The sequence below is a fragment of the Eulemur rufifrons genome, chromosome 3, assembly GCF_041146395.1.
Source record: "Eulemur rufifrons isolate Redbay chromosome 3, OSU_ERuf_1, whole genome shotgun sequence".
Taxonomy (NCBI): Eukaryota; Metazoa; Chordata; class Mammalia; order Primates; family Lemuridae; genus Eulemur; species Eulemur rufifrons.
In genome coordinates, this window is record NC_090985.1 from 57,949,876 (window position 1) to 57,977,073 (window position 27,198).

The 27,198-nt window shown below is 35.9% G+C and overlaps 1 protein-coding gene across 2 annotated transcripts in view; it reads left to right on the forward strand.

The window, feature by feature from the left end:
* UBR5 (ubiquitin protein ligase E3 component n-recognin 5) overlaps nt 1-27,198 on the forward strand; it is a 130,192-nt gene that overhangs the window by 32,739 nt on the left and 70,255 nt on the right. Inside the window, exons 2-9 of one of the 2 annotated variants that reach the window (XM_069465451.1) lie at nt 8,205-8,249; nt 8,653-8,734; nt 9,129-9,205; nt 10,318-10,437; nt 20,111-20,300; nt 20,498-20,657; nt 21,227-21,376; nt 23,185-23,396. In XM_069465451.1, the coding sequence (XP_069321552.1) occupies nt 8,205-8,249; nt 8,653-8,734; nt 9,129-9,205; nt 10,318-10,437; nt 20,111-20,300; nt 20,498-20,657; nt 21,227-21,376; nt 23,185-23,396 (1,036 nt within the window). The remainder of the gene's footprint in view (nt 1-8,204; nt 8,250-8,652; nt 8,735-9,128; nt 9,206-10,317; nt 10,438-20,110; nt 20,301-20,497; nt 20,658-21,226; nt 21,377-23,184; nt 23,397-27,198) is intronic. The other variant, XM_069465452.1, reaches the window with a different exon arrangement.

The following is a 27,198-nucleotide window of genomic DNA, read 5'->3' on the forward strand; positions in this document are numbered from 1 at the left end:
TTTAGTTAGAGAATTGTGAGAATATAGGGATGTTTGCAATATAGGCTCCTTCTGAAAGAGAGAATGTGATTAGAGAAGATAGTAGGGGCAAGAAGAGAAAAAAATCTCTTTATTCTGAAAAATAAAAGCTCCTGTGCTCAGTCTGGTGAGGTGTCATGTGCCTACTGTAGTCCCAGCTACTCTGGTCAGGTGTCATGTGCCTGTAGTCCCAGCTACTCGGGAGGCTGAGGCAGGAGGATCACTTGAGCCCATGAGTTTGAGGTTGCTGTGAGCTATGATGACAGCACTGTACTCTAGTCAGAGCAACAGAGCGGGACCCTGTCTCCAAAAAAACAAAACAAAAATCTCTTGCACAAGAAACAAAGAGTTAATACTGCATTTACAGATTTCCTTTTCCAAGAATTCCCAGACTTAGCTGTCATAGCCTGGATCCTCAAGTTCCTAGCAGATCTCAGGATTCATATTGGACCCTATTTTGTTTGGCGACCAATTCAAGCCAGAACTTGGCAGACTTGAAGCAGCAATATAGCAGGCTATCCAAGGACAAAAAATATAGTTCAATAATATTGATAATGGCTGTCATTTATTGAGCGTTTAAGTATTTGTCTTTTTCCAAGGTAAATTATAAAATTACCTTTAATCCTTACAGCAATGCTACCAGACAAGTAATTTTATCTTTAATAGATTAAGAAACCTTCTAAACGCGGAGAGGTTAAAGTAAGCTCTACCAAAGTTCCAGAGCCAGTTAACAGTGGAGGTGGAATCAAACCCAGGTTTGTCTTTCTGACACCACAGCATATTCTTGTCCCACTCCAACAAGCTGCCCCTCACAGGAGGGTAGGTGTGGTGCCTCTGGCTGGTAGGGTGGCAGCTCAAGATGTAAAATGACCTTTTCAAAGCTGTAAAGCTGATATTTTATCTTTGATGCTAATGAAAAGGCAACAAGAAGCCATCCCAGTAGCTCTTGTTCACAGAAGCTCTCTGGAAACTAATGGCATTAAGGGCCTTGGTTAGGACTATAACCTTCTAATTGTCTTGTTTCTATGGAAAAATCAGATTTCATTATAGGTATTTTATTTCAGTTTGCAGTTGTATCTCAAGGAATGAATAACTTGCCAAATGATAGTGTTTATACTATGAAGTGTGTTAGTTATCAAATGAGACATTTGATTTGTATGTAGAGTTAAAATTGGGTTTGTAATGATTTGAATACATTGCCTACATTTGGCAGATACTTTAATGAATGATGTCGCAGGTATTCTGAATGTGGATATGGCCTAAGGGTGAAAAAAGGCAAGTATTTTCTCTTCAAGTTTTGGCTGGATGCTATACTATTTTTGGTCGGCAGCTCTAAAAAAGTCTTCTAGTCCTATCTGTTAGCACAGTTTGATTCTTCTATGTATTTAGTACGTATGTATTAATATGTATAGTCTTACTGTTAAGAAAATGAAATTAGATGAGACAGAAGGACTTAGGAAATTATCAAGAAAAATTAATCTATAAAGGCCATATCTTTTCTTACCAAATTTCTTCTTGTCCATTTGATGTGTGTAGTCTTTCCCTATTCCTGTTTCAGTGGAACTGAAAATAATGTAGTTGATTTTGCTTTAAAGAACAATGACTCATTTTTTTGTGTATGCTCAGCATTTAATTTCTTAGGAATGTGTTTATCTTTCAAATGGCACAGTAGTTTGGGATTTTGATCTCCTTTCACTTTATTACAAGAAATATTTATGATACTACACAGGAATTTCTACCCCAGAATATTTTCCAGATTAGGGGAAGAAGTTATTTGTACTTATAATGTAATTTTTCTCTATCATAGTTTGTAGGGCATTTCTCTATAACATGAATGTTCTTTTTAGTTTAATAGAAATCTTTGAATGTTGTCAACTAAAAACCATTTTACAGGGAATAGTTAGAAGAAGTTCACATAAAAAATTTATATCACTTCATAAAGTTATAATATTTATTTAGAAACTTTTCTTTTTGGTCAAGACATCTTGAAGGTAAATGCCCTGCATCACTTATTTAGGGTAAAGAGAATACGTTATATAAACTGGCATTCATCATCTTGATAAGCATTAATAAAATTACGTGTTAAACCCTACCTACAACCTGTGATTCAAGAAGCTGAGAGATAGGATCTTTTTTTCTCACAATTTGGGGTTATTTACTTCAAGACTAAAGTCAGATGTCAGCTACTTGACAAAGTTTTCTTTGGATAGGCAATAAATGAGAAAAGTGAGATTGCTATTTTAGAAATTGTCCAGTGAAATTTAAAGAAATAAAATGTGACTAAGGCTGAGTGAAATGTGACTAAGACATATTATGGGTCATTGTGCAAGCTGAGATCTGAATTATAAGGCTGAGAAAGAAATATGTTTAGATTAGCTTGCTCTTGACCAAGGAAATAACCTTGTTAACATTATTGAGTAGTAATTCTTCTGTTCAGTGGTTTCAAACCCAGAAGCCTATAGGTGCTGGGCTGCTAAGGGCACTAACAGTTAAGATTAGGGAGTACAAGCATAGTTGCTGGATCTCATTTTTCAAGAGAAGCTAGAAATCTGAAATTCTCTGTGTAATCTTATAATTTTAAATGTTGGCCAAGAGTCTTTAAAACTTTTAAAATCTCATGTGATTCTATTAAAGTATATCTGTAAGCTGGCAGTTGGAGAGTGCCCCCCACCCCACCTTTTAGTAACTGACCGTAGCTTTTGCATATACATCTTAAAGAGGTTCTTCAGTATCCTTGCCCCTATTGAAAACCACTATGTGGCGGGATCACTTGAGCCCAGGAGTTTGAGACCAGCCTGAGCAATAATATAACGAGACCCCATCTTAAAAAAAAAAAAGAGTGTCCATAATTTATTTTGAAGAGAAGAGAACTCTTCGTACGTTGTTGGTGGAAGTGTAAATTAGTATAGCTGTTATGGAAAATAGAATGGAGGCTCTTCATAAAACTAAAAATACGAGTAGAACTACCATGTGATCCAGCAGTCCCACTGCCAGGTATATATCCAAAGGAAAAGAAGTTAGTATATGGAAGAGATATTTGCACTTCCATGTTTATTACAGCACTAGTCACAATAGCCAAGATATGAAATCAACGTAAGTGTCTATCAGCAGGTGAATGGATAAGAAAATGTGTTGTGTTTATATATGTGTGTGTGTGTGTGTCACCCCCCCCCCCCACACAAACACAATGGAATACTATGCAACCATAAAAAGAATGAAATCTTGTCATTTGCAGCAACATGGATGAGCTTGTAGGAAATTATGTTAAGTCAAATAAGCCAGGTACAGCAAGACAAGTATCTCATGTTCTCACTCACATGTGGAAAGTAAGAAAATGGATCTCAGCCGGGCACAGTGGCTCAGGCCTGTAATCCTAGCACACTGGGAGGCTGAGAAGGGAGGATTGCTCAAGGTCAGGAGTTCGAGACCAGCCTGAGCAAGAGCGAGACCCCGTCTCTACTAAAAATAGAAAGAAACGATCTGGACAGCTAAAAATACATATGGAAAAAAATTAGTCGGGCATGGTGGCACATGCCTGTAGTCCCAGCTACTTGCAAGGCTGAGGCAGAAGGATTGCTTGAGCCCAGGAGTTTGAGGTTGCTGTGAGCTTGACGCCATGGCACTCACTCTAGCCCGGGCAAACAGAGCGAGACTCTGTCTCAATAAATAAATGAATAAGAAGAATGAAGAATCACTCATGTTTTTAATCATTAGTGTTGGCTTAATGGCACTGTGTATTTTCGAGTGTACTAGGGCAGTTCTCAGAGTGTGGTCTGTGGAACCTGGGGAGCCCCAAGACTCTTACAGGGGCTCTGATGTCAAAACGTTCTTCACAGTAATACTGAGACTGTCTCTTCCACTGTTTCGGCATTTGTGCTATGAGTTCAAAAGTGGTGGTGGGTAAAATACTGGCTTTTTAGCATAAATCAAATCGGTGGCACCAAACTGTACTATTAATGGTCATTGTATTCTTCACTTTCTTGTATTTGTGGTGGGGTTGGGAGCCAGTTTGATTTCAGGGTTTCCTTGATGAAAAAGTAAAAACCACCAACTCCATTAAATCTTTTGAGTGTTAAGGTTAATACTCAGTATGACAAAATAAGAACATTTGTTGTTTTGAAGGAAAGCACTTATGCAGTTGTTTTAGTTGCAGGCTTAACTGGTCGCTTTCTTCATGGAAATCATTTTGTTTCTTTTTGTTCTTTCTTTTTAATAGTTGGGGTCTCAGCTTTGTTGCACAGACTGGAGTGCAGTGGTGTGATCTTAGCACACTGCAGCCTTGAACTCCTAGGCTCAAGTGATCCTCCTGCCTCAGCATCCAGAGTAGCTAGGATTACAGGAATGTACCACCACACCTTGCTAATTTTTCAGTAGGGACAGCATCTTGCTATGTTGTCCAGGCTGGTTAACTCCTGGCTTCAAGCAATCCTCCTGCTTCAGCCTTCCAAAGCACTGGGATTATTATAGGCGTGAGCCACCAAGTCTGGCTCCAAGACCCCATAAAGGGGGCTTCCCCATGAATTTGCCTCAGGTGGTTTGGCATTGGCTTTCTCTGGGACTATCTGAAAGGATTTTGGAGTTGGATATCCTTTGGACTGCATTGAATAAGCTAGCCCCCAGCTGTTTGCTGGAGGAGGGAATGAAGTGGGGATATGCCTTCTAGATGCTGGGACAAGTAAGTGACCATCAAGAAATACCCTTTGCAACTTTGCCCAAAGTATAATCTTTTCCCCCAATTAACAGTAGCTGGCAGTTGGGATCACCATGTGATAGTTTGATTTTTTTATATCAGTGATAATGTGAAATAGTTGGCATGCAAAGAAGTAGTTAAGAGGTGGCAGGTGGGGCAAAGGCAATATGTGTAACCTAAACATTTGTACCCCAGTAACATGCTGAATTAAAAAAAAAAAAAAAGAGGTGTCAGTGTATATAGTATGGTACAATAGCTGTATAAAAGAACAGCATATGGAAGTTGAGGACTGATTGCCTATACTTAAGAACTTGAATGATGATATAACCACTGACCATGTTCTGTAGAGATGGGTTTAGTGCCTTTCTCTACCATCCATCTAGTGACACAGTAGTTGCTTAAACAAGTTTGGGATTAGGGGGGTGTTGTAGCCAATTCCACTGCTCCATATATTTGAGGCTTGCTTTTGGAGAAATGCCAGAAGTTTTCCTGCAGTATTTCTTTTTCTACCAGAATATATCTGGGCATAGATGTCTGATGTATTGCATTTGTGTTTTGGCAATATCTACATTCTCTGACATGGATGACAAGGAGTGAGTTTTCAGACATTTTCTGTGGGAGTCTGTGATTTAGTATTGTAGCTAACTTTTCCTGACTGTTGTCTTGTGGTTCTTTGCATGGATTATTAAGCCTTTTACTCCAAAATAAAATTGTGTGAGTTTGTAAAAGTTATATTCCATGAATGGATATCCAGAATTGGGGTGGGATCACTTTAAAGGCAGTTAATGTGATTATTGAGTAATTGTTTTTTTCCCTTCCACATTAACTGATCTGCTTATAAGAGTTATATTGGCTATTATCTTAAGAAATCTGTATGTTCTCACTATTCTTGCTTGTTCTTTAATTTGAGAAGGAAGACCCGGGGAGTTAGTTTTGTTGAGATTAAGGTCAGGAACCTTTTCTGCCTCTGAAATGGGTTGTGTACCAGTAATGTACAGTTTTTACTGTTGGAACTGAATCCAACTAAGTGGAGAGTTAGGGAAAGACTTGATAAGTTGTATTCTTTGTTTAGAGTCTATGAAAACAGTTCTGACAGAAACACAAATGACTAGAATGTAAAGTAGACAGTGAAGGTCCTATGTGATAGAGAAGTTGTAGACTTCTGTAGGAAGAAGATTAAGACTACCAGGAAAAGTTCATGGAGGAGGTAGTATTTGATCCTGAAGGGAAATAAGTAGGAATGTCCTCTATTAAGGTGATCGCCAAGAAACATGAGTTGGGAGTGGGGTGTGCCTTGTACGATACATGTCTATGGAAACCATCACCTTGTAGAAGGTGGGATGTCAAGAATGTCTTTCTGTCTTTGAGAATTGAAGCCTTTTGAGGATTTATGTATACCTCAATTTTTTTTTTAATTCAGCAGGAAAGATCCATTAGTTTTAATCCAGTTTAGGTGTGTGTGTCTGAACATGCAGATACGATATATGACGGATAGGTAGAGAATTGTAAAAATGAAAAACCTGCAGTAAGTGCTATTGCCAATTGAGGATCAGTGAGAAGATGAATTAATCTTTGAAGTTGTAATGTTAAATTTGGGGAAAATGAGACTGATATTGTAGGGAATTTCAAGAGTAGCAAGGAAAAATGTTAGCATACTTTGTTTTCCTGTCTCTTCTAACATGAGTTTACTGTTACCTTAGTGGTTTTTTTTTTTGGACAGAGTCTCGCTCTGTTGCCCTGGCTAGATAAAGTACAATGGTGTCATCATAGCTCACTGTCACCTCAAACTCTTGGGCTCAAGTGATCCTCTTGCCTCAGCCTCCCGAGTAGGTGGGACTACAGGCTCACACCACGACGCCCAGCTAATTTTTTTCCTATTTTTAGTAGAGACCGGGTCTTGCTCTTACTCAGGCTGGTCTTGAACTCCTGAGCTCAGGCGATCCTTGCGCCTCAGCCTCCCAGTGTGCTAGGATTACAGACGTGAGCCACTGCACCCACCTGACCTTGGTGCTTTAAAGAATTTCAGTCTCTGGATCTGTATAATGATCCATGTAAATTGAAAGGAGTAAAGTAGATTATTTAATTAGAATATAGAATAAATGTAGAGTGGTAGTGTAGGAGCACTAAGGAATGTCAGAAGCCTTTTGCTGACCTGTCTATTGTATGTTACAGCCAGTTCACAAAGGCTTACCTGTCTGCCCTTGAATGAGATCAGATGTTGAGTTATGACATTATTTTGTAATGTTGTGCTCTTAAAATTGTTTTTTTTGTTTTTTTTATCATAACCACATGTAACAGTTCTGAAATGGAATTTGGTGAGGTCTAGTGTGGTTTCCCTTTTATTAGGTTATTAAGTATGAAATGTCCAATTTTCTTAAGTACTAAGTTTGACAGTTGATACCTCTGACATTTCCCTTTGACACTTCTTGTTTTATTTTTATCGTGAAGGTACATCCTAAGTTGTTTAAAAGCACATTTTGGCTTGTGACTATCTGTCAATTTTTTTTTTTAGAGTAATTTTTGTGAAACCATGGATAAGTCAAAAATTTGCCCAGGCTAGAGTGCAGTGGCATCGTCTTAGCTAACTGCATCCTCAAACTCCTGGCTCAAGTGATCCTCTCGCTTCAGCCTCCTGAGTAGCTAGGACAAGCATGCACCACTATGCCAAGCTAATTTTAAAATTTTTTTGTAGAAAATCTCTGTTTGATTACATCTTCACATTGTAAAATGATACGCTTAGCTTGAAAAAGTGCCTAGTTTAATTTAGCTGTTTACTATAGTATTTTATACTAATTGGAGACTGTTCCGTGAGAGAAACAGCAAACTCATAATAGAAAAGACAAGTGAGTGTCTCTTTGTTGGGTAGCTCTTTAGGACTTTTCTAAGTATGTTCAATATTCTTTTGAACTCTATTAGAAATGGAAGGTGTTATCCTTGCTTTATAGATAAGGACATCGATGCTCTAATTTGTTCGGTTTTGTGTTATAAGACTCCTGAAGGACTTGAGACACAATGCCTTAAGTCAGTTAGACTTTTCAGCTTTTTCTACCCCATTATTTTAGTATCTATTGTTAATAGATCTGTGCTTCCCAAGTATTTTCATTTCGTGATGTCCATATGCATTCAAGAATCTCTTTGGCATAGATTGCACAGTTTTGAAAAATGAGCTTTCAGTTGGGCGTTGGTTCAAGTGCCAGCTTTACTGCCACTTTTGTTATCTAAACTCTAGAAGGTTCAGTGTTTTCATCTGTAAAATGGGATTAATATGATGATTATTGTTACTGAGCTTGCTTGACCTTGAGGGAAAGGAATTACAGAGTCTGCTTGTAGTCTTTTTGAGCCAAAAGTGAAAGAATATAAAAAACGTTGTTGCCATAGTAATTGTCCTGTGCACTACTATTGGAAATCCCCAAAATAATGATACAAGTACCTGTCAGCACTACTTTGTTTACAAAGGATCTATGTGGTTTATTTATGTTTTGTTTTGTTTTTAAAGGTTACGGGAAGTTTCAGAGAAACTGAACAAATATAATTTAAACAGGTATGAGTTAAGATATTTTAAATCTTCTGACAAAGAATGATTTTTCTTTATTAGGAAAAAGAACTCCTATTTAGGCAGTAGCCTAATATGATTAAGATTAATATGATTATTAAGAATCTTTTAATATAACCAACTTTTTATGAGTTGGGTTTATTGAATTATAGCTTACATTCATACTGATTTTTAAAAAAATCTGGCATTCCAAGGAACTATGATGATTATGGAGGTAGCATATTTCTTACTCTTCAATTATTGCTTTAAAATATGTAAATATTAGCTTTTTTAAAAATAAGTTTTGCCAGCTAATTTTTTATTAATTGGATTTAAGAAAAACCCCTAGGATGTTGTTACCATTTAAAAAATAATTTTATTTACATATATTTTTTTCTCTTTTATCCTCCAGCCACCCGCCTTTGAATGTATTGGAACAGGCTACTATTAAACAATGTGTGGTGGGACCAAATCATGCTGCCTTTCTTCTTGAGGTAAATTATTTAGTCTAAGGTAGAGAAATGGAAAATAAGTAGTTAAAATACAATTGTGCATCATTGTATTTCTTCCTTTTTAACCCAGGAAAACAGCTTCTACTCGAAAGAGTTACTTCAAAGATTGCCCAGTTCTCTTTAATTATTGTATACATTCTCTGGCCCAAAGAAAGCTTAAGCGATTTACTAGAGTTTGGAACTAGTTACTAACAGAGTGGGAAGGCTCCTGATATTGTCGTATTTCCGCAACTCAAGTGTGAGCACTTTCTGGAAGAGAGCTTTTTTGCTGTCTTCTGTATTGATAGTCGGAGGCACAGAATCTGTTTGTTGAATAAATTCAAATTTTAATACACATTTTTACTTTGAAAATTTCTTCTATTTTCTTTGCTTTTAGGATGGTAGAGTTTGCAGGATCGGTTTTTCGGTACAACCAGACAGATTGGAATTGGGTAAACCTGATAATAATGATGGGTAAGCTATTATGTCTTTTTTATTGAATAGATATTTAGCTCTTAAAAGGTATTATTAATATATTAAACCCATGTTTTGTTTTTGGTAACCCTAAAGTTAAAAAAAAGTATTGTAGAAAAATCAGATGGCTTAAAATAGATTGAAGTTTTGTAGTTTGATTCTAATTTTTATGCAAGCAATGATTTACAACAAAAATATGTTAACATTAAAAGTAGCAGAGGAGCCAATTATCACTTAACAGGAATAGGTTACCAGAAGAATGATATATATTTGGTAGGTCTCACATCAGATCTGCTCTGACTGAAATGATTTTATAGATCACATTTTCTTCCTTTAATATTTCCAGATCAAGTAACGTAATTTGAAAACAACAAGGGTCTTTAAAATTTTGGTCTTTAAAAATTATGGTATGTTGGCCGGGCACGGTGGCTCACGCCTGTAATCCTAGCACTCTGGGAGGCTGAGGCGGGTGGATCGCTCAAGGTCAGGAGTTCGAGACCAGCCTGAGCGAGACTCCGTCTCTACTAAAAATAGAAAGACATTATATGGACAACTAAAAATCTATGTAGAAAAAATTAGCCGGGCATGGTGGTGCATGCCTGTAGTCCCAGCTACTCGGGAGGCTGAGGCAGTAGGATCGCTTAAGCCGAGGAGTCTGAGTTTGCTGTGAGCTAAGCTGACGCCACGGCACTCACTCTAGCCTGGGCAACAAAGTGAGACTCTGTCTCAACAACAACAACAAAAAAATTATGGTATGTTTATGAAAAAGGATGCTAGATAATGTATGATGAGTTTCAGTTAGCTGCTTCTAAGGAAAGCATGGTTAATTTAAAAAACCTAAAGTACAATTTACTATTTAACAATCATTTGTATTTAAAACATGAAAACAGTTTTAACCAGAAAAGAATGCTGAATTGTTATTAGGCTATAAGATGTTATGTTTGCTCTTTGATGTGAAGTATAAATTTCAGTAGGAGTAATCAGGGAATCCTTAGGCTGGTATTTTATTAATACCACAGCAAGTCTCAGAGCAGCGAAGCCTTGAATTCCAGGTTTGTTCCTAAGCAGCATGGGGCCATTTTGTGATTATTTTACCTCTTATTTTTCCCCAGTTCAAAGTTGAACAGCAACTCGGGGGCAGGGAGGACGTCAAGGCCTGGTAGGACAAGCGACTCCCCGTGGTTTCTCTCAGGTTCTGAGACTCTGGGCAGGCTGGCAGGAAACACCCTGGGGTAAGTTGTGGCCACTTGAAGGCATCACCTGGTCTCTGCCATTGTGCTATGAGTGCTCTGACTCTGAGGGATTACCTTCGATACCGGCTAGCGAAGGAGTGAGGAAACTCTCCTGAACTATGGTCAGGCTCGCATATTGCTCATGATGAGCCACTATGTGATAAAAATAATGCACATAGGCTAATTACAATTAACCCAGGTTCATGACCTTTAAAAAATGTATATAATGTTTACATGTGTTTATAATGTCTCTTATGTCATTTAAAATTTTAAATGACTTTATCTTTGGTCATTTCTTGTGACTTATTCTTTGATAAAAAAAGAAATCTAACATGTATTTCTTTCTGGTGTCCAAATTGGTAGTTCTTTCTGATTAATCTAATAAACTTTGTAAATTATGTAATTAAACCTTGTATCCTTTAATACAGTTGTTTTTACTTTTAAAATGTATTTATAAAATATATGCCTTTTAAACTAGATACGCAGCTCCTCTACCATTTTATCTAAAGTTTATATACTGTAACTGTCAAACTAAAGAAACAGCTTTTATCTAAAGTCTATATACCACAAACTAAAGAAAATACAAATTCCAAACCAGATGCTTTTATTCATTTTATACCTTGATTATTGAAGGAACAGATTTTCTGAAAATAACCCAGTTAATGATTAGATAATGCCACTTCAGTCAAATCAGTATATGTGTTCAAAGGCTGATCAGAGAAAAGTAACTAGAAGCAATTTAAATTGTTTCAAAATATAATTAAGAGGGGGAGGAGTTTTTTTTTTTTTTTGGACCCTGTGAATTGGTAGGCAAAATGAAAGTTAGATTTAAAAACTGGGATCCCTAAGTGCTTGCTTTTTTTGCTTGTGTGTTTTCATGCTGAACTAAATTTATTTTGGAATGGGTGGAAGGTCATTTAATTGAGTGCATCCTTTAGCTTATTAGAAGGAAATATAGCTCTGGTCTTTATGAACGTATTTACTTTCTTTTAATGGTCCTAGGTACACAGTGTATGATAAAAATTATGAAAGTAACATGTAATACCAAATGAAATGAAATTTCATTTGATAAACCTGGAAAAAATTATATTCATTTAAGAAAGAATAACTAGTATTACTTGTCGTACGGTTGTCAAATAATAGCTTTCTTAAAAGATAAATTTCTTTGTTTAGTTCAAGGATCAGTAAAGTGTAGCCTTTGGGATCAAATCCAGCCCCTCCTGTTTTTATTGAAAGACAGTTATACTTACCGTCGGTGGCTGCTTTTGTGCGATGACAGCAGAGACAAGTAGTCAAACTTTTTAGCTCTTAAAGTCTAAACTATTTATTATTCAGCCCTTTACAGAAAAAGTTTACTGATCCCTGGTTTAGTTTATCAGTTTATGTAGTGGCTTTTGTTCCTAGTCCCATACTCTCTATTTATTTTTCAACGTAACTTCATTTTGAGATAATTTGACTTTAAAAAAAAAAAGGTTGCAAAAATAGCACAGAAAATTTCTGTATACCTTTCACTCGGCTTCCCTGAATGTTAACATCTTACATAATCATATTTTCAAAACCAAGAAATTGGCCAGGTGTGGTGGCTCATGGCTGTAATCCCAGCACTTGCAACATAACCTGGGCAACACAACTAGGACCCATCTCTACAAAAAATAAGGAAAAGTTAGCTGGGCACAGTGGTGTGTGCCTGGGCCTATAGTACTAGATTCTCGGGAGGTTTAGGCAAGATGATCACTTGAGCCCAGGAGTTTTATGCTTCAGTGAGCTATTATCTTGACACTGCACTCTTAACCTGGGCAACAGAGCAAAACCCTGTTTCTTTAAAAAAAACAAAACAAAAACACCAAAAACAAACAAACAAGAAAACCCCCCAAGAAATTAGCATTGATCATTGCTTAATCTACGGAGTTTATTCAAATTTTGCCAGTTGTCCCACTAATACCCTTTCTTCCTCTGGTCGGTAAGTCAATCTAGGATCCTAGTTGCGTTTTAGTTGTGGAAACGCTTCTTTAGTCTCTTCCATTCTGGGTCTGTTCCTTAGTCTTTTTTGTCTTTCTGGACTCTGATGAGTTTGAAAAACTGGTGATCATTTTGTAGAATGTTTAGATTTGCCTATTGCTTCCTCATAATTAAACCCAAGTGATACATTTTTAGTATGAGTACCACAGAAGTGATAATGACCCCTTTTTAGCGCATCGTATCAGGTGGCATGTGACATTGATGCGTCTCATTATTGGGGAGGATGGATGTTACCTCCGATTACTTTAGTTAAGGTGATGCTTACCAGGTTTCTCTGCTGAAAGTCGCTCTTTCCCTCTTTGTCATTAATATATATTGTATTTTGAGAGGAGATACTTTGGGACTATGTAAATATTCTATTCCTCATACTTTTGCTAACTGATTTTAGCATCCATTGATGATTTTTTTTTTTTTTTTGCCTGAATCAGTTGTTACTGTGGCATTGGCCAAATTGTGATTTTTTTTTTTTTTTAAATTTCTATCATTCTTTTACATTTATGAATTGGAATTTAACTGTAAGGAAGATTTTTTCCTCCTCCCCATTTATTTCTTTTGTATTCTATTTTATTTCTTTTTCTATTCATTTATTTATGTCATAGTCTAACGGATATTTGTTTTATTCTATGGTTTATAACCCATTACTATTATTTATTATGTTGCTCAAATTGTCCTAGATTTAAATCCTTTCTCTTAATAAACAAAACTTGGATGTAAGCAGTTATGCTAGAATGTATGACAGAATGACTGAAATAGAACAGTGGAATTTTATAACTTTGTTAGTAAAGTATGTAAAAAATATAATATAGTAGTACACTTGAGCTTGAATAAAACCCTTGTAGACATACTCCAAAGAAGATTAAGGCTAATTGTAAGACTTTAAAATGCAAAGAAAATTACTAGTTTTTTGAGTCTCCCGTATCCATACTACACTATACTCCCCCCACCCCACAGAGAACAGACTGTGTAAGCTTTAGCATTGGGTCCCTGAATTGCAATATTGAAAAATGACATAGTGCTTAAGTGCCTGTTTTTTTTGTTTTGTTTTTTTAAAGTCTTATTTGGGTTTGCACATGTCTACAAAGTATAGGCACTAAAAGGCTCATTGTTTTTCTTGGGCTGTATGAAAATTCTTCTCAGTTTCTTGATGGTGAAATTGTGATCAAGTTATTTGGTAAATCAAGAAGTTGTTTTTCAGAGTCAAAATATTTTCCTTCATAATAAATTCTTCTCTTGATTTATACAGTGTTCTGTTTGTTTGTTTTTTTTTTTTTTCTATTTCTGTGTTAGTTACAATAAACTTTAAAGAAGTTTGCAAGTTATATTAACATGTACTAGAGAATCAAGGACAGGCAGATCTTGAGTCCTCAAAGGGGACTTTTTAACCTCAGATTTACCGAATATAATCCAATAGGAAAGAGACTGTCTCGACAGACCTTGGTCTCCACCCCTCCATCCTGCAGGGTCCAGGCTTGTTCACTTGTGCTCCTGAGAGGTGTCTTGAATGAGGGAGTGAGTGGTCTCTATTTGACAGCTTCATTTGAAAGATTTTAGGATAATTGGTACTGTTTTTCTTTTCCAATGGGATGGAAAGTAGAGAATTGATAATTTGTTTTGGCTGATCATTCGTATGAATGCATAGCATTCCTTTTAAAGTTTTTTCCTTTGGTATTTTTGCTAATTGGCAAGTTTGTGAGCTAAAGATTTCTAGCTGCTGCTTTCTCTCTTTAATAATTACTTTGAGTTTATCCTGGGAGATAATTGAAAAATCTCCTGGGTATTTTTTAAACTCATTTTAAACCAGCTTTAAGGGTAAGAGCACCAAATTTATTTGCAGAAGAGAAGGGAGTTTATTAGTGTTTAATAGTAAGGTGAAAATGGAGCTGTTACTAGTAAAAGTTTGTATTTTGTTATTTTTTATCATTGGACGTAACAGATGGTAGATATAAGCTGCTTTTCATTGGCTTGAGCTACTGTATTCCTTTAGGGTTTAATCTGAGCTAATGATTACATGATTTAAAATATAGAAGCTACCAGGTAATTGTAATTGCAACAGTTGAAGCTCTACAGGTGGGTAAGGTGGCAGGTAATAGGATTCTGACAGACTGGATGCCCCCCTCCCCCCCTTTATTTTTGGAGACAAGGTCTCACTCTGATGCCTGGCCTAGAGTGCAGTGGCATCATCATAGCTCACTGCAATCTCCAACTCCTGGGCTCAAACGATCCTCCTGCCTCAGCCTCCTGAGTAGCTAGGACTATAGGCATGTGCCATGTGCCACCATGCCTGGCTAAATTTTATTAATAAAAAAATTTTTTGTAGAGACAGGGTCTTCCTGTTGTCCAGGGTATGGATACTCCATTTTTAAATGAGGCAGCTGACTAGCTGATTTTTACCATTGGAAAGTACAGGGCCATTGTTGCCACATCCAAAACCTGTGTCCTTCCCCACCTTTTTTTGTCTTAAGGAAGCCTGCAAATCAGGATTTTTAAATGAAATGTCTCGACTTAAATGTTGGAACTAATTGATGTTTTCATGGAAATAAATATACACCACATACTCAGTCACAGACACGTGCATGCATGCATGCATTTGTGTATGTATATTTTTAAAATAAACTTTAAAATAAACTTCTATTTCAGGACAATTTTTTTGACAGAAAAATTACAAAGATAGTACTGAGGATTCCCGTATACCCAGTTTGACTGCTATTAAAATCTTATATTACTGTGGTACATTTGTTACAGTGAATGAATGAATGAATATTGATACTAAAGGTCATAGGTTACTCACATTTCCTTAGTTTTTACTTAAGGTCATTTTTCTGTTCTAGGATTTCATTCAGTATTCCGCAATACCTTAGTCACCCTTTCTCCTTAGGCTCATCCTGACTATGACAGGTTCTCAGACTTTCCCTTGTTTTTTATGAGGTATTTACTTTTTAAACATATCAGCTAAATATATGTATAAGATTTGGCCCATGGGCTTTAAGTTTGCAAACTGTGGACTCATTCCATACTAGGTGTGATTGATTTCAAGTCATTCTGTGTACTTTGAGTATTATATAATAGAATCAAAATTATAGGATTAATTTGATAAGCAAACCACAGAAGGTAGAAACAGGTTTTCCCAGTATTTTCAAGTTTAATATTAAAAATTAAATAGTTCACTATAATTACAGATAAAAGGAATCACTGATTCCAGAACTATCTTTTGTGACCACATATAAACAAACCTCTATTAGTGTGTGCTTAGTTTAACACAGTCTTTATCTAGATAGCAAGCTGGTTAGAGGAATGTTTAGGAGCAGTTGAAGTGTGGGGATTGGTAGGTTGTTTGGATTCTGATAGGAGAAACACTGCACAGCAGGCGAGAGTGGGAAAACATGGTATTCTCCATGGTAACAGTCAAGTGAATGGAGAAACCAGAGATATTTTGATGTCTTTCATGTAAACTCAATCGAGGGTTTGTGTAGCAGAGATTATAAACTGGCAGCTGGTGGTGGTGTAATGGATTGAATCAGCAGTGCTTAAAGAAAAGAATTTGAATGTTTTTAGATAGGCACATATTCTCCACTCTTCCTGTTATCTTGGCTTCCATTATTTGTGTAGCTTATCTACCTCTTAGATATTTGAGTTTCTGATGCCTGTAACGTCTGCCCAGGAGCAGATGTGTACTTTGATAGTATATCTGATGAGGCTTCTAGCATTATTTGCTTGGGGAAAAATGGTATGCATTCCTTGGTGGAAATATCAAGTCTTTCCTTTTATCTGTGTTGGCCATATAATTTATTGTCCAGACAGGGACCTTTTTTAATGAAATTAATAATTAGGCGTAAATTGATACTATGTCACAGGCAAACTGGGACATATAGTTACCCTAATTATATGTTTTTAAGTCTCTTTGGTGTGATTCTGTCTGTTTTCAAGTTGAAATAATATATTTAGCTTTTGAATGTTTAAAAATGCCAAAAGAGTATAGTTCTACCTGACTTAGTTTTTACAACTTATAGGAAACTATGAAGTATAAATGCTGACTTAATAGTTGATTTGAACACCTATTTGTTTCGTTGGTCCTATCTTATTTTCTGTTACATAATTGTCAATATATATAACTCAAAAACATGTCTGCTTTCTCCAATAGTGCTTTCTTTGATAAACGCTTGGTTTCATTTTTTAACGAGTTTTTAAAATTTTATTTTGTGGTGGCCGGGCGCGGTGGCTCACGCCTGTAATCCTAGCACTCTGGGAGGCCGAGGCGGGTGGATCGCTCAAGGTCAGGAGTTCGAGACCAGCCTGAGCAAGAGTGAGACCCCGTCTCTACTAAAAATAGAAAGAAATTATCTGGCCAACTAAAATATATATAGAAAAAATTAGCCGGGCATGGTGGTGCATGCCTGTAGTCCCAGCTACTCGGGAGGCTGAGGCAGTAGGATCGCTTAAGCCCAGGAGTTTGAGGTTGCTGTGAGCTAGGCTGACGCCACGGCACTCACTCTAGCCCGGGCAACAAAGCGAGACTCTGTCTCAAAAAAAAAAAAAAAAAAAAAAATTTTATTTTGTGGTATAAAAACATAGAATTTACCATCTTAACCATTTCTAAGTATACAATTCAGTAGTGTTAATTAAGTATATTCATATTATTGTGAAATAGATCTCTAGAACTTTTTCATCGTGTAAATCTGAAACTCCATAGTTTCCCTCCCCCCAGTCCCTGGCAACCACCATTCTACTTTCTGTTTCTGTGAATTTGACTACTTTAAACTGTTCATATGGAATCATTCGGTATTTGTCTTTTTGTGACTGACTTCTTTCAGTTAGCATTATGCTTTCAAAGTTCACCCAGGATTTAGCATGTGAGGGGATTTCCTTCCCTTTTTAAAGGCTAATAATTCTATTGTATGTGTATACCACATTTTGCTTATCTATTCTTCCTTCACTGGAATGGACATTTGGGTTACTTCCACCCCTTGGCTGTTGTGAATAGTGCTGCTATGAACATGGGTGTGCAAATATCTTTTTGAGACCCTGCTTTCAATTCTTTTAGATATATAGCTGGAAGTGCAATTGCTGGATCATGTAGTAGTTCTATTTTTAACGTTTTGCAGAATTGCCATACTGTTTTCCAAAGCAGTTGTACCATTTTGCAGTCCTACCAACAGTGCACAAGGGTTCCAGTTTCTACACATCCCAGCAAACACTTGTAATTTTCTGTTTTCTTGATATTTATAGGAGCCATCCTAATTGATGTCAGTTGAGATGTCATTGTGGTTTTGATTAGTGATGTTGAGCATCTTTTCATATGATTGTTGGTCATTTGTATATTATCTTTGGAGAAATGTCTATTCAAGTCCTGTGCCCATTTTTTAATTGTGGTGTTTGATTATTTTGTTGTTAAGTTGTAGGAGTTCTGTCTATGTTTTGGATATTAACCTTTTATCAGGTGTATGATTTGCAAATATTTTCTCTCATTCTGTAGGTTGCCTTTTCAGTCTGTTGATTGTGTCCTTGGATGCACAAAAGTTTCACGTTTAATGTAGTGCCATTTTTTTATTTTTGCTTTTGTTGCCTGTATTTTTGGTGTCATATCCAATAAATTGTTGCCAAGTCCAGTGTCATGAAGCTTTTCCCTGATGTTTCCTTCTAGGAGTGAGTTTTATAGTCTTAGGACTTAATGTTTAGATATTCATTTTGACTTAATTTTTGTATATGATGTAAGATAAGGGTCCAACTTCAATTGTTTTGCATGTGGAAATCCAGTTTCCCCAGTACCACTTGTTGAAGACACTACTTTTGCCCCCACTGAGTGGTTATGGCACCTAGTCTAAGATCATTTGACCATGTAAGCGAGGGTTTACTTCTGGGCTCTGTTGTGCTCCACTGATCTATTAGTCTATGCCAGCACCACACTGTTTTGATTACTACAGCTTTGTTATATGCTTTGAAATTATGAGTGTGAATCCTTCAACTTTGTTTTTTTTCAAAACTGTTTTGGCTATTTAGAGTCCCTTGAGATTCCATGTGAATTTGTAGGATGAATTTTTCTATTCATGAAAAAAGAAAACTATTAGGATTTTGATTGGGATTGCATTGAATACTTTGGTTATTGTAGACATCTTAACAATATTAAGTCTTCCAAATCATGAACCCAGAATATCTTTCCTGTCTGTGTCGTCTTTAATTTCTTTTAGCGATGTTTTGTACTTTCAAGTGTACAAATCTTTTACTTGGTTAGGTTTATTCCTAAGTATTTTATTCTTTTCCATTCTATAAATGGACTCATTTTCCTAATTTCCTTTTTTGTTAATGTAATGTACTTTTAATGAAGCCACTTGATTTTTCATTTAACATGAAATTTCTAAAATCTGTTACTTAGCTGAAATAAGTGCTATTTCATACTGCAGCCCTGTGGCTGCACAATACTGTTTTTCTCCAAAGTTATCTTGGGCAGTTCTTGGGCCATAGATACAGATACAGCATAAACATGAATTGATAAGTGTGCATCAACAAATGCAGAAGGCCTTCAGAAAGATTGACAACAGTTTCTCTGGAGTTTTTCCTTTTGTTGTTGTATTTTTTTCCATTTTACTGGGGGAACTATTGAAAACATTTTTTATTTATTTAGCCAAAGATTGAGCTTTTCAGTTAAGAAGAGAAACCAAGAAGTTTGATGTATATTGATTTGAAAATTGTTATTGGTTAATATTAATATATTCAAAGCTTTTTAAGGGGAAAAAAAGGTTTGGAAAATCAAATTAAGAGTAAGTGTTTGCAATTGGAGAATGAAGGTTTCAGCCTTAGGCAAGTACAATAGGAGTTCCGGAGTAAAGGACCTCTCTCTAGGTTAAATGATCTCTAAGTATTGGGTTCATTTTAAAGAGAACTGGCACTGTCCTAAATTAAAAGGCTAAAGTGATTTGCATGACTATTTGAGATCTGCTTAAATGTAGAAAAGCAATTATTTTATGCTTATTTAGGTTACTTGATTTGAAGCTTCTTAATTCTCATGTTTGGGGCAATAAGGGAAGATATAGGTGTCATGCCCTTTTTAAGTTGTTTTCTCATACCTAAGAAAAAAAAAAAATTAATGAACATGTTTTAAATAGTAGCTTCCCCTTGGCCAGGGTGGTTAATAGTGTTAAATATTAATGCAGTACTCTTTGCAAATGAATGTTTATTCCATGCAAAGCACTTTGAGTTCCAAAGTCTGAGTTTTACTTTTTATGTAACAATATTTATTGGTAGTTAAGTCTGATGGGTCTTCCATGCAAAGGTGAGATATGTTCATTTTTAGGATGGTGATTAGAAATACGTATGTGGCTCTTTTAAAAGATGCAAAAGTGTGATGTTTATATTTCTAAAAAGTGAACTTATATTTAAGCATTAAAAAATTCGACACAGCGTAATCCCAGCTACTTGAGAAGCTGAGACAGGGAGATCTCTTGAGCCCAGGGGTTTGAGGCTGCAGTGAGCTATGATTGTGCCTGTGACTAGCCACTCTACTCCAGCACGGGCAAGGTAGTAAGACCTTGTCCCTTAAAAAAAATTTTAACATGTAACCTTTTTTTTTTTTTGGTCAAAACACTACTATAAAATATTTAGACAAGTGATCTTTTGAGAATGATTGTTTAAATGCTAATTTTATGAATTTACCAATGTTTAGAAGCCGCTGGAGTTCTGGAGTAGGTGGAAGTGGAGGAGGATCCTCTGGTAGGTCATCAGCTGGAGCTCGAGATTCCCGCCGACAGACTCGAGTTATTCGGACAGGACGGGATCGAGGGTCTGGGCTTTTGGGCAGTCAGCCCCAGCCAGTTATTCCGGCATCTGTCATTCCAGAGGAACTGATTTCACAGGTATGAATCTTGTAGAACACTTAACATAAGAGAATAGGACAAGGTGAGATTTAACTGAATATGGTGGGTTGTAGTCCTAACTCCTGTCATGAATTGTGAAATACCGTTTTTCTGTTTTGATCCTAGAAAGCTGATTTTGATAAAGAATTTAATCAAAAGAAAGTTAGTATAGTGCTCTTTTTTATTTTTTATTTCAGGCCCAAGTTGTTTTACAAGGCAAATCCAGAAGTGTCATTATTCGAGAACTTCAGCGAACAAATCTTGATGTAAACCTTGCTGTAAATAATTTACTTAGCCGGGATGATGAAGATGGAGATGATGGGGATGATACAGCCAGTGAATCTTATTTGCCTGGAGGTTGGTGGATCACCATCGTAGTTTTCTCATTTCTGGAGTGTTCTTTTGACTGGAGAATGGAATTTTAAAGCATATTTGATTTTTCTGACTATTCTTTTCAAGGTGGTTAGATAGTTCTCACTGTAGAGCTGCTTGATTTGCTTGCCACGTTCCTTTTAAGGGAAAATGGGGAAATTGTTTTTTGCTTAGTGGACTTGTACTCCGTCCCAAGAAAGACATGGTTGTATGGACATAACTTTATCACTGGCTGACAGATAACTCTGGAATGTTGTTCTGTGATGTCCATGTTACTGAAAATATGTAATAACTGCATTTACTCTGTGATGTCATAAGTATTATATCTTAAAGAGCAATCTTTCTTGTGATTATTTAGTAGTATCCCAGGCAACAGTTATGCACTTGATGTTCCTTAAAATCTATTTTAAAAATGTTAATCTTATTTCCTAAGTGTTGCCTTTTTTTCTTTCAGGTACTATCAGTTCCTTGCGTTAATGTATTTTAATTTTCAGAAGTCTGCAGGTGCTCTTTCTATAGCCGCTTCAGTGATATTTGTTTGTTTCTGTTTGTAGAAGATCTTATGTCTCTTCTTGATGCTGACATTCATTCTGCCCACCCAAGTGTCATTATTGATGCAGATGCCATGTTTTCTGAAGACATTAGCTATTTTGGTTACCCTTCTTTTCGTCGTTCATCACTTTCCAGGCTAGGCTCATCTCGAGGTAATTTTGCGTTTATTTCTGTTTGATCACAGGCTGGCTGTATGGAAAGATAGTGGTAGAACTGACTGTATTTGAATTTTTAATATTATAGTAGATGAAATCATTGCTTACTAGTGTTTTTGGATGTGTTGACATTAAAATGAGTTATTTTTGATTTTGAGGAGCCACAATAGAATCTTAGAGGTGATCTTATTTACATTGTAGAATATATATCAAGGATTACAACTTACCTACTATGTTTATTAATAATTAGAAATATGGATTCTGAACTAAAAGCAGAATTCTACTTTACATTGACATGCAGCATTCAGAAAATAAGTCTCCTTAGTTTATTTGATTAAAATAAAGTGATTATTCTCTTCATTTTAAATCCTGGTTAGATGAAAGTGAAGTATGAAGAAACTTGTTAGAATGAGATTGACCAATATTAAATGTATAGAAATGATTAGCTTACTAAAATGCTATTTTCAAAAGTTTGAAATCCTTAAAAGATACAGTATATAATAGAGGTTAGACGATAGATATTGAAATCATTAATCCTGCCTCTCTTTTTATGTTTGTATACAGCTTTAGCTTGTGTTGTAACTTTCAGTCAATATGTTTACTTTCCAGAATGTAAAACTGCTTGATTCAAATGACAGACCTAAAATCAGCTTTATTTCGTGATCATTAATAAACTGAAAAAGATGCCATGTTATATTAAGAACTTGCTGCAAATATCTAGTACTTAAGTCTTTGTTATTTTAAAATAACAAATCTATGGTGATCTTTTAATATACTGAATATATTGTGATAGCTGTAAGAATTTTAAAATAAATGCATACTTTACTACCTGAAATGTGTCAAGTAATGCATTTTCAAATATTCAGTATCTAACACAAATAACTCCTTCTAAATATCTCCCTTTTTCTTTTTCTAAGTTTTATATAGGCATTACTTATAGTTTGAACTATAGGAAATAGCCAGTATCTGACCACTTTTAGCCTGCGTACATTGAACCATATAAAAAATTAACTTATGTGCAGGTTAAAAGTGGTCAGATACTGGCTATTTCCTATGGTTCAATGTAATTTTGTTTTTAGTCCTTATTATCCAAGTTTTGGAAAGTTTTTTTGGTTATTTACCCTATTTTAAAAAGTAATACATGAGCAAACTGGAAAAAAAAAAACTGACTTTAGACAGTTTGTAAGCCAATTGCAGCAGAAACATTTTGGTAAGGAAATTTTTCCTCTAAAGATTCTTTAAAAAGGAAAAAGCCTGTCTGGTTCCTTTAAAAATTTTAGTTAAGACTTATTCATAAAAATCCAGCTTATAACAATGGCGTGGCTTGCAAAAATTTTATAAGTAGTTTATGTTAATGGATTAGTAGCATAACCTTTGCAAGTTTTTTTCCTGTGTGCAATTTTTGATTTGCTTATATGTGGCTAACATGTTAAAATTCTCATTTATGCACATTTTCTAATACATAAAAAACGTTTATAGAAAACATTTCCAATGAAAGCCCAAAATTTTAACTCCATTAAAAGAAACCCCTAAATTCAGCTCCAAAAAAAGCAGTTATGCTCTAGAAACATGTAGCAGAAATGTAGAAAAGTCTGCCTGTATGTAGTTTTTAAAAATGCTAGGTTTTAATTTTTATATGTTCACTTGAAAGAGTTAATATTTTGAATGTTGCATGTCAGCCTCATTAGATAGACATTTACATAAATTTTTGTGAGTAGATAAACTGCTGTTAGTTGCATCCTGAAGGGTCTTTACTAGAGAGTGGCTTACTTTTATCCCACTGGTGTGACCCAATTGCATACCAGTTCTCCTTCTTCCCTTAGAGAGAGACTCTGAGCTGTTGCGTGAACGTGAATCCGTTTTACGTTTACGTGAACGAAGGTGGCTTGATGGAGCCTCATTTGATAATGAAAGGGGCTCTACCAGCAAGGAAGGAGAGCCCAACATGGACAAGAAGAATACACCTGTTCAAAGTCCAGTATCTTTAGGAGAAGATTTGCAGTGGTGGCCTGATAAGGTAATTGGAAAATATTTATAGTTTTTTCCATTTTAAATGGATTTCTGACAAGTCCCCTCAACCCCCACCCTCAGGTTTCCGTTTTATTTATTCGGACTTTTATACTATTAATATCATTCAAGGAGAAAAGCACAAATATAAAGTGATATTTTTGTTTTCTTTTAAAATATGAGCAGATTATCTTTATTTGGCATTGCATGAGTCATCTGAGTGAGATATGTTCAGTGGTGCTATTTTTCTTCCTACTTGATGAAGTAAAGCAGCAAAATTGGGATGGTAGTTCTAGGTAACACACCAGCATTCTGTTCTAGGACTTCTTTTCTGATAATAATTGCTCCAATAACTGATGCTACATTTCTTAGTAGCAATTTGTTCTATGAGATTTATAAAAGTCAGGTGGATACCAGTTTCTGCAGGGCAAGTTTTTGGTCATTGATGCAGCATGCATGTCATGACAAGATTAGGGATCTGTGTTGTTTTGATTAGCTAGCTGTCCCACTTAATGGCAGTGAGTTCTGACGGGCCCTTTGCTTTGAATGCTGTGGGAGACAAAACAGGCTGAATAGGAATGAACTAGGAGAGTTCTGCTCTGCATCCTGAGAAATAGTGCAATGACTGGACTCTAGAAAGCATCTAGGATTTGTTAAGTTGATTTGAATCTTTGAAAATCTATCAATGCCACAAGTGAAACAGAGTTGATACATATGATACAGAGTTGATGGTATGTATCTTTCATTGTCTTAAGTAAAAATAATTGGTAGTTCATCTTCAGAGACTCCTATAGGGAGCCATATGTTTTCTACTTGTTTTTTCAGTGTGCCTGTTTCTTCTGCTAGTTGGGTAGGAAATTTTCTTAAGCCGAAGTAAACTAAAAGAAGATGGTAATTTTAAGGTTAATCTCTAGCAGATAAGAGTTTGATATGGATTTCTTTTCCTTGTTCTGAATTTGAACTTGAATTTGGGATATTGAAGCAGAACATGTTCTTATTAACTTTCTAAATTTATGTTTCCATAGTTATTGTGAGTCTTGATGTAGTTCATTTATTTTCCTCTGCATTCAGCTCATGTGGAAAGTTTGAATGCAAGAAAGAGCATGAATTTTAATCAGTCTCTTTGGAAGCAAAAGGTTATTCTGTTTCCTTTGGCAGCTGCCAAAGTTTCCCTGAATTATATTCTCTTATTTCCATAAAACTAGAAACGTCCCAAATTTTACTTTTACTTCATATGGTAGAGAGTGATTTAAACCGTTGGGCTTTTACTTTTTTTTTTGTTTTTTTCTTTATTCTGCATTGTTTACTGTTTCCTGTTTTTCTGTCTGGATCATGTTAGGGCTGTGTCTATTTTGTATTGGCAGGAAGTAATAGAGGACTCGTGAATCATGTTTTAATAGTGGCATCACATATTAGTCTGGGCTTCTTTATCATCTATTTAATTAATTAAAGTACAAGTTTGGATATTATAAGTTTAGCAAGCTTTTCCCCCTAGCTCTTATACACTCTGTTAGATTTAGCCAGCTTTTGTTGGCCTTTACTGATGGGCACGCATTTAGGTACAGCTTGTTTTCAGAGACAGTTACTAAGTGCATTGTGACATCATGACACCGAATACACTCTCAGCATGTCATTTCCTCAGTTTTTTAGACATTGAATGAAAGGAAGGCAGCAGTATGTGAAACAAAGTATATTTTACCCTATACCCTTTTTTCTGTTAAACATCTAATTTAAAATAGCATCAGAAATAGAAACACTTTATTAGCTCATGATTGAAACCTAGACATTCAGATTTCAATTCTGGGAAAGAACAGCTTATGCCCTCAATTAAACTGTTAAGCATTATCACATTCATCAACAAATGCCATTAGATGCTTGTTTGCAGGGATGAATGATACAGTCAGAGAATGTAGAGAGCTGTTAAAGGGAAAGAAGACCTTGCTTTCAGGCAATGTTAGAGCAACTTGAAAAACTGTTACACAGGGGAACAGGATATAAATAAATACCACATGAAGAAACAGGTAATATGTAAGACCATATTGGTTTCCCAAAATTGGTGGGGGTAGTGATACCTGGAGAGTGGAAGGTTTTGGGGGAAGGCTTGTTAGGGGATAGAGAGGTAGGTAGAGAAAGCAGGGAGATAGGGTCAGGATGCATATGGTTTCTAGCACTCATCCAAGGAGGTACCAGCACCAGAAGAGACTAGTCTGCCAAGAGTAGGGGTGGAGTCTAATGGTGGGCCCAGCAGGAATTCCCAGCTTGGGACAGTTTGAATGTCATGCATAGGCGAACACTTGGAAACCAGAGCACTTGAAGAGCAGGCATCCATCATTTTAACTCCACCATGCCACAGACATATGTTGATTGATTGCTGCTAAACACCTGGTGCTTTGGTAGTTACAGGGGGCTATATTTATCACCAGGATGAGCCTGTTCTTATAAAACTTGAAGTCTAGTGCAGGAAACAAATGATGATTACTCATACAAATTAATATTTATTCTTAAAATGTGGATCTCTTCATAATCTTGATTTTTTTTTTTATAGTCCTAATTTTGTTCATAATGGTAAACTTGGGAATTTTATCACTGGAAAAGTTCTTGTAGCTTATCTCTGATCCATTCATTTTTATGGATGACGAAACTTGATGTCTTTGCTTATGCCTACGTGGCTTCTTAATGGCAGATCTAGCAATGCAGCCAGAAATCCTGATTAGTACTTTCCTATGGCATTAGGTTTCCTTCTAAACATGGAAAGTAGTATTGCTTTTGGGGTGGGAAGGGCGGGGAGGGGGAGAGTTGTCAAAATATGCACCCTAGCTTAATTTCAGAAATGACCTAATCCAACATTCTTAAATATTAAGTGTGGTTAGTATCCACAGTAATTTTCATTCTCTTTTCTTAGGGTACAAGAGAAATTCTGTTGGTAAAGTAACTGGATTAGTAACTAGTTTTCCAACATCTATTTAGAGAAACAACCAGTTCTTCAAAATTTTACCATATTGTAGGCTAATAAAATTCCATTAATGATGGAATATTCTCTTTTCTGTAAGCTTTTGCAGTATAATCTTGGACTGAAAATATGAGGTAACTGCAAACTATAAATGTTTATTTCCCAAAATTATTCTTTGAGTTAAATGTCAAAACTAATATTATGGGGATGTTGAAAGCTCCATGAAGACAAGAAGTGAGGGTGATGCCATTCAGTCATTATTAATTTAGGTAACTTGTACACTGTGTGTTAGGCCTTTTGTTAGATGTTAAGGCAAGAGTTTTTACAGGAAGAAGAAAAATGATGTTAATCCTTTTGAATAAGTACCATAGTAGAATTAAGCACTAGAGGCTTTGGGGAATCATAGGAGGCCACATAGAGTGACAACAAAGAATGTGGATTCTGGAGCTAGACTATTGGATTTCATATCCTAACCCTAACTTACTAAATGTGTGACCTTGGTTAAGTTCTTTAACCTCTTTCTGCCTTGGTTTTCTAATCTGTAAGATAGGGATAATAATGATTTTTTACCTTATGGGATTACTATGAGAATTAAGTGAGTTAGTATATGTAAAATGTATGGAGCAAGGAGAAGCATGGTCCTGTTCTGGGAAGAGAGAACAGGCAGTTCCTGCAGGTCATGGGAAGGTGAGAGAGCCCAGTGGGTTTGGATATTTCCAAGTTAGATCCATGTACCAATTGTATTTTATGTGCCAGGTTCTCTGTTAGTAGTGAAGTAGGCACAGGTTGAATAGATACAGTCCATACCCCTTGTCTGACTCAACTAGAATGCAAGTTATGAAAACTTTTCATTATAGTAATA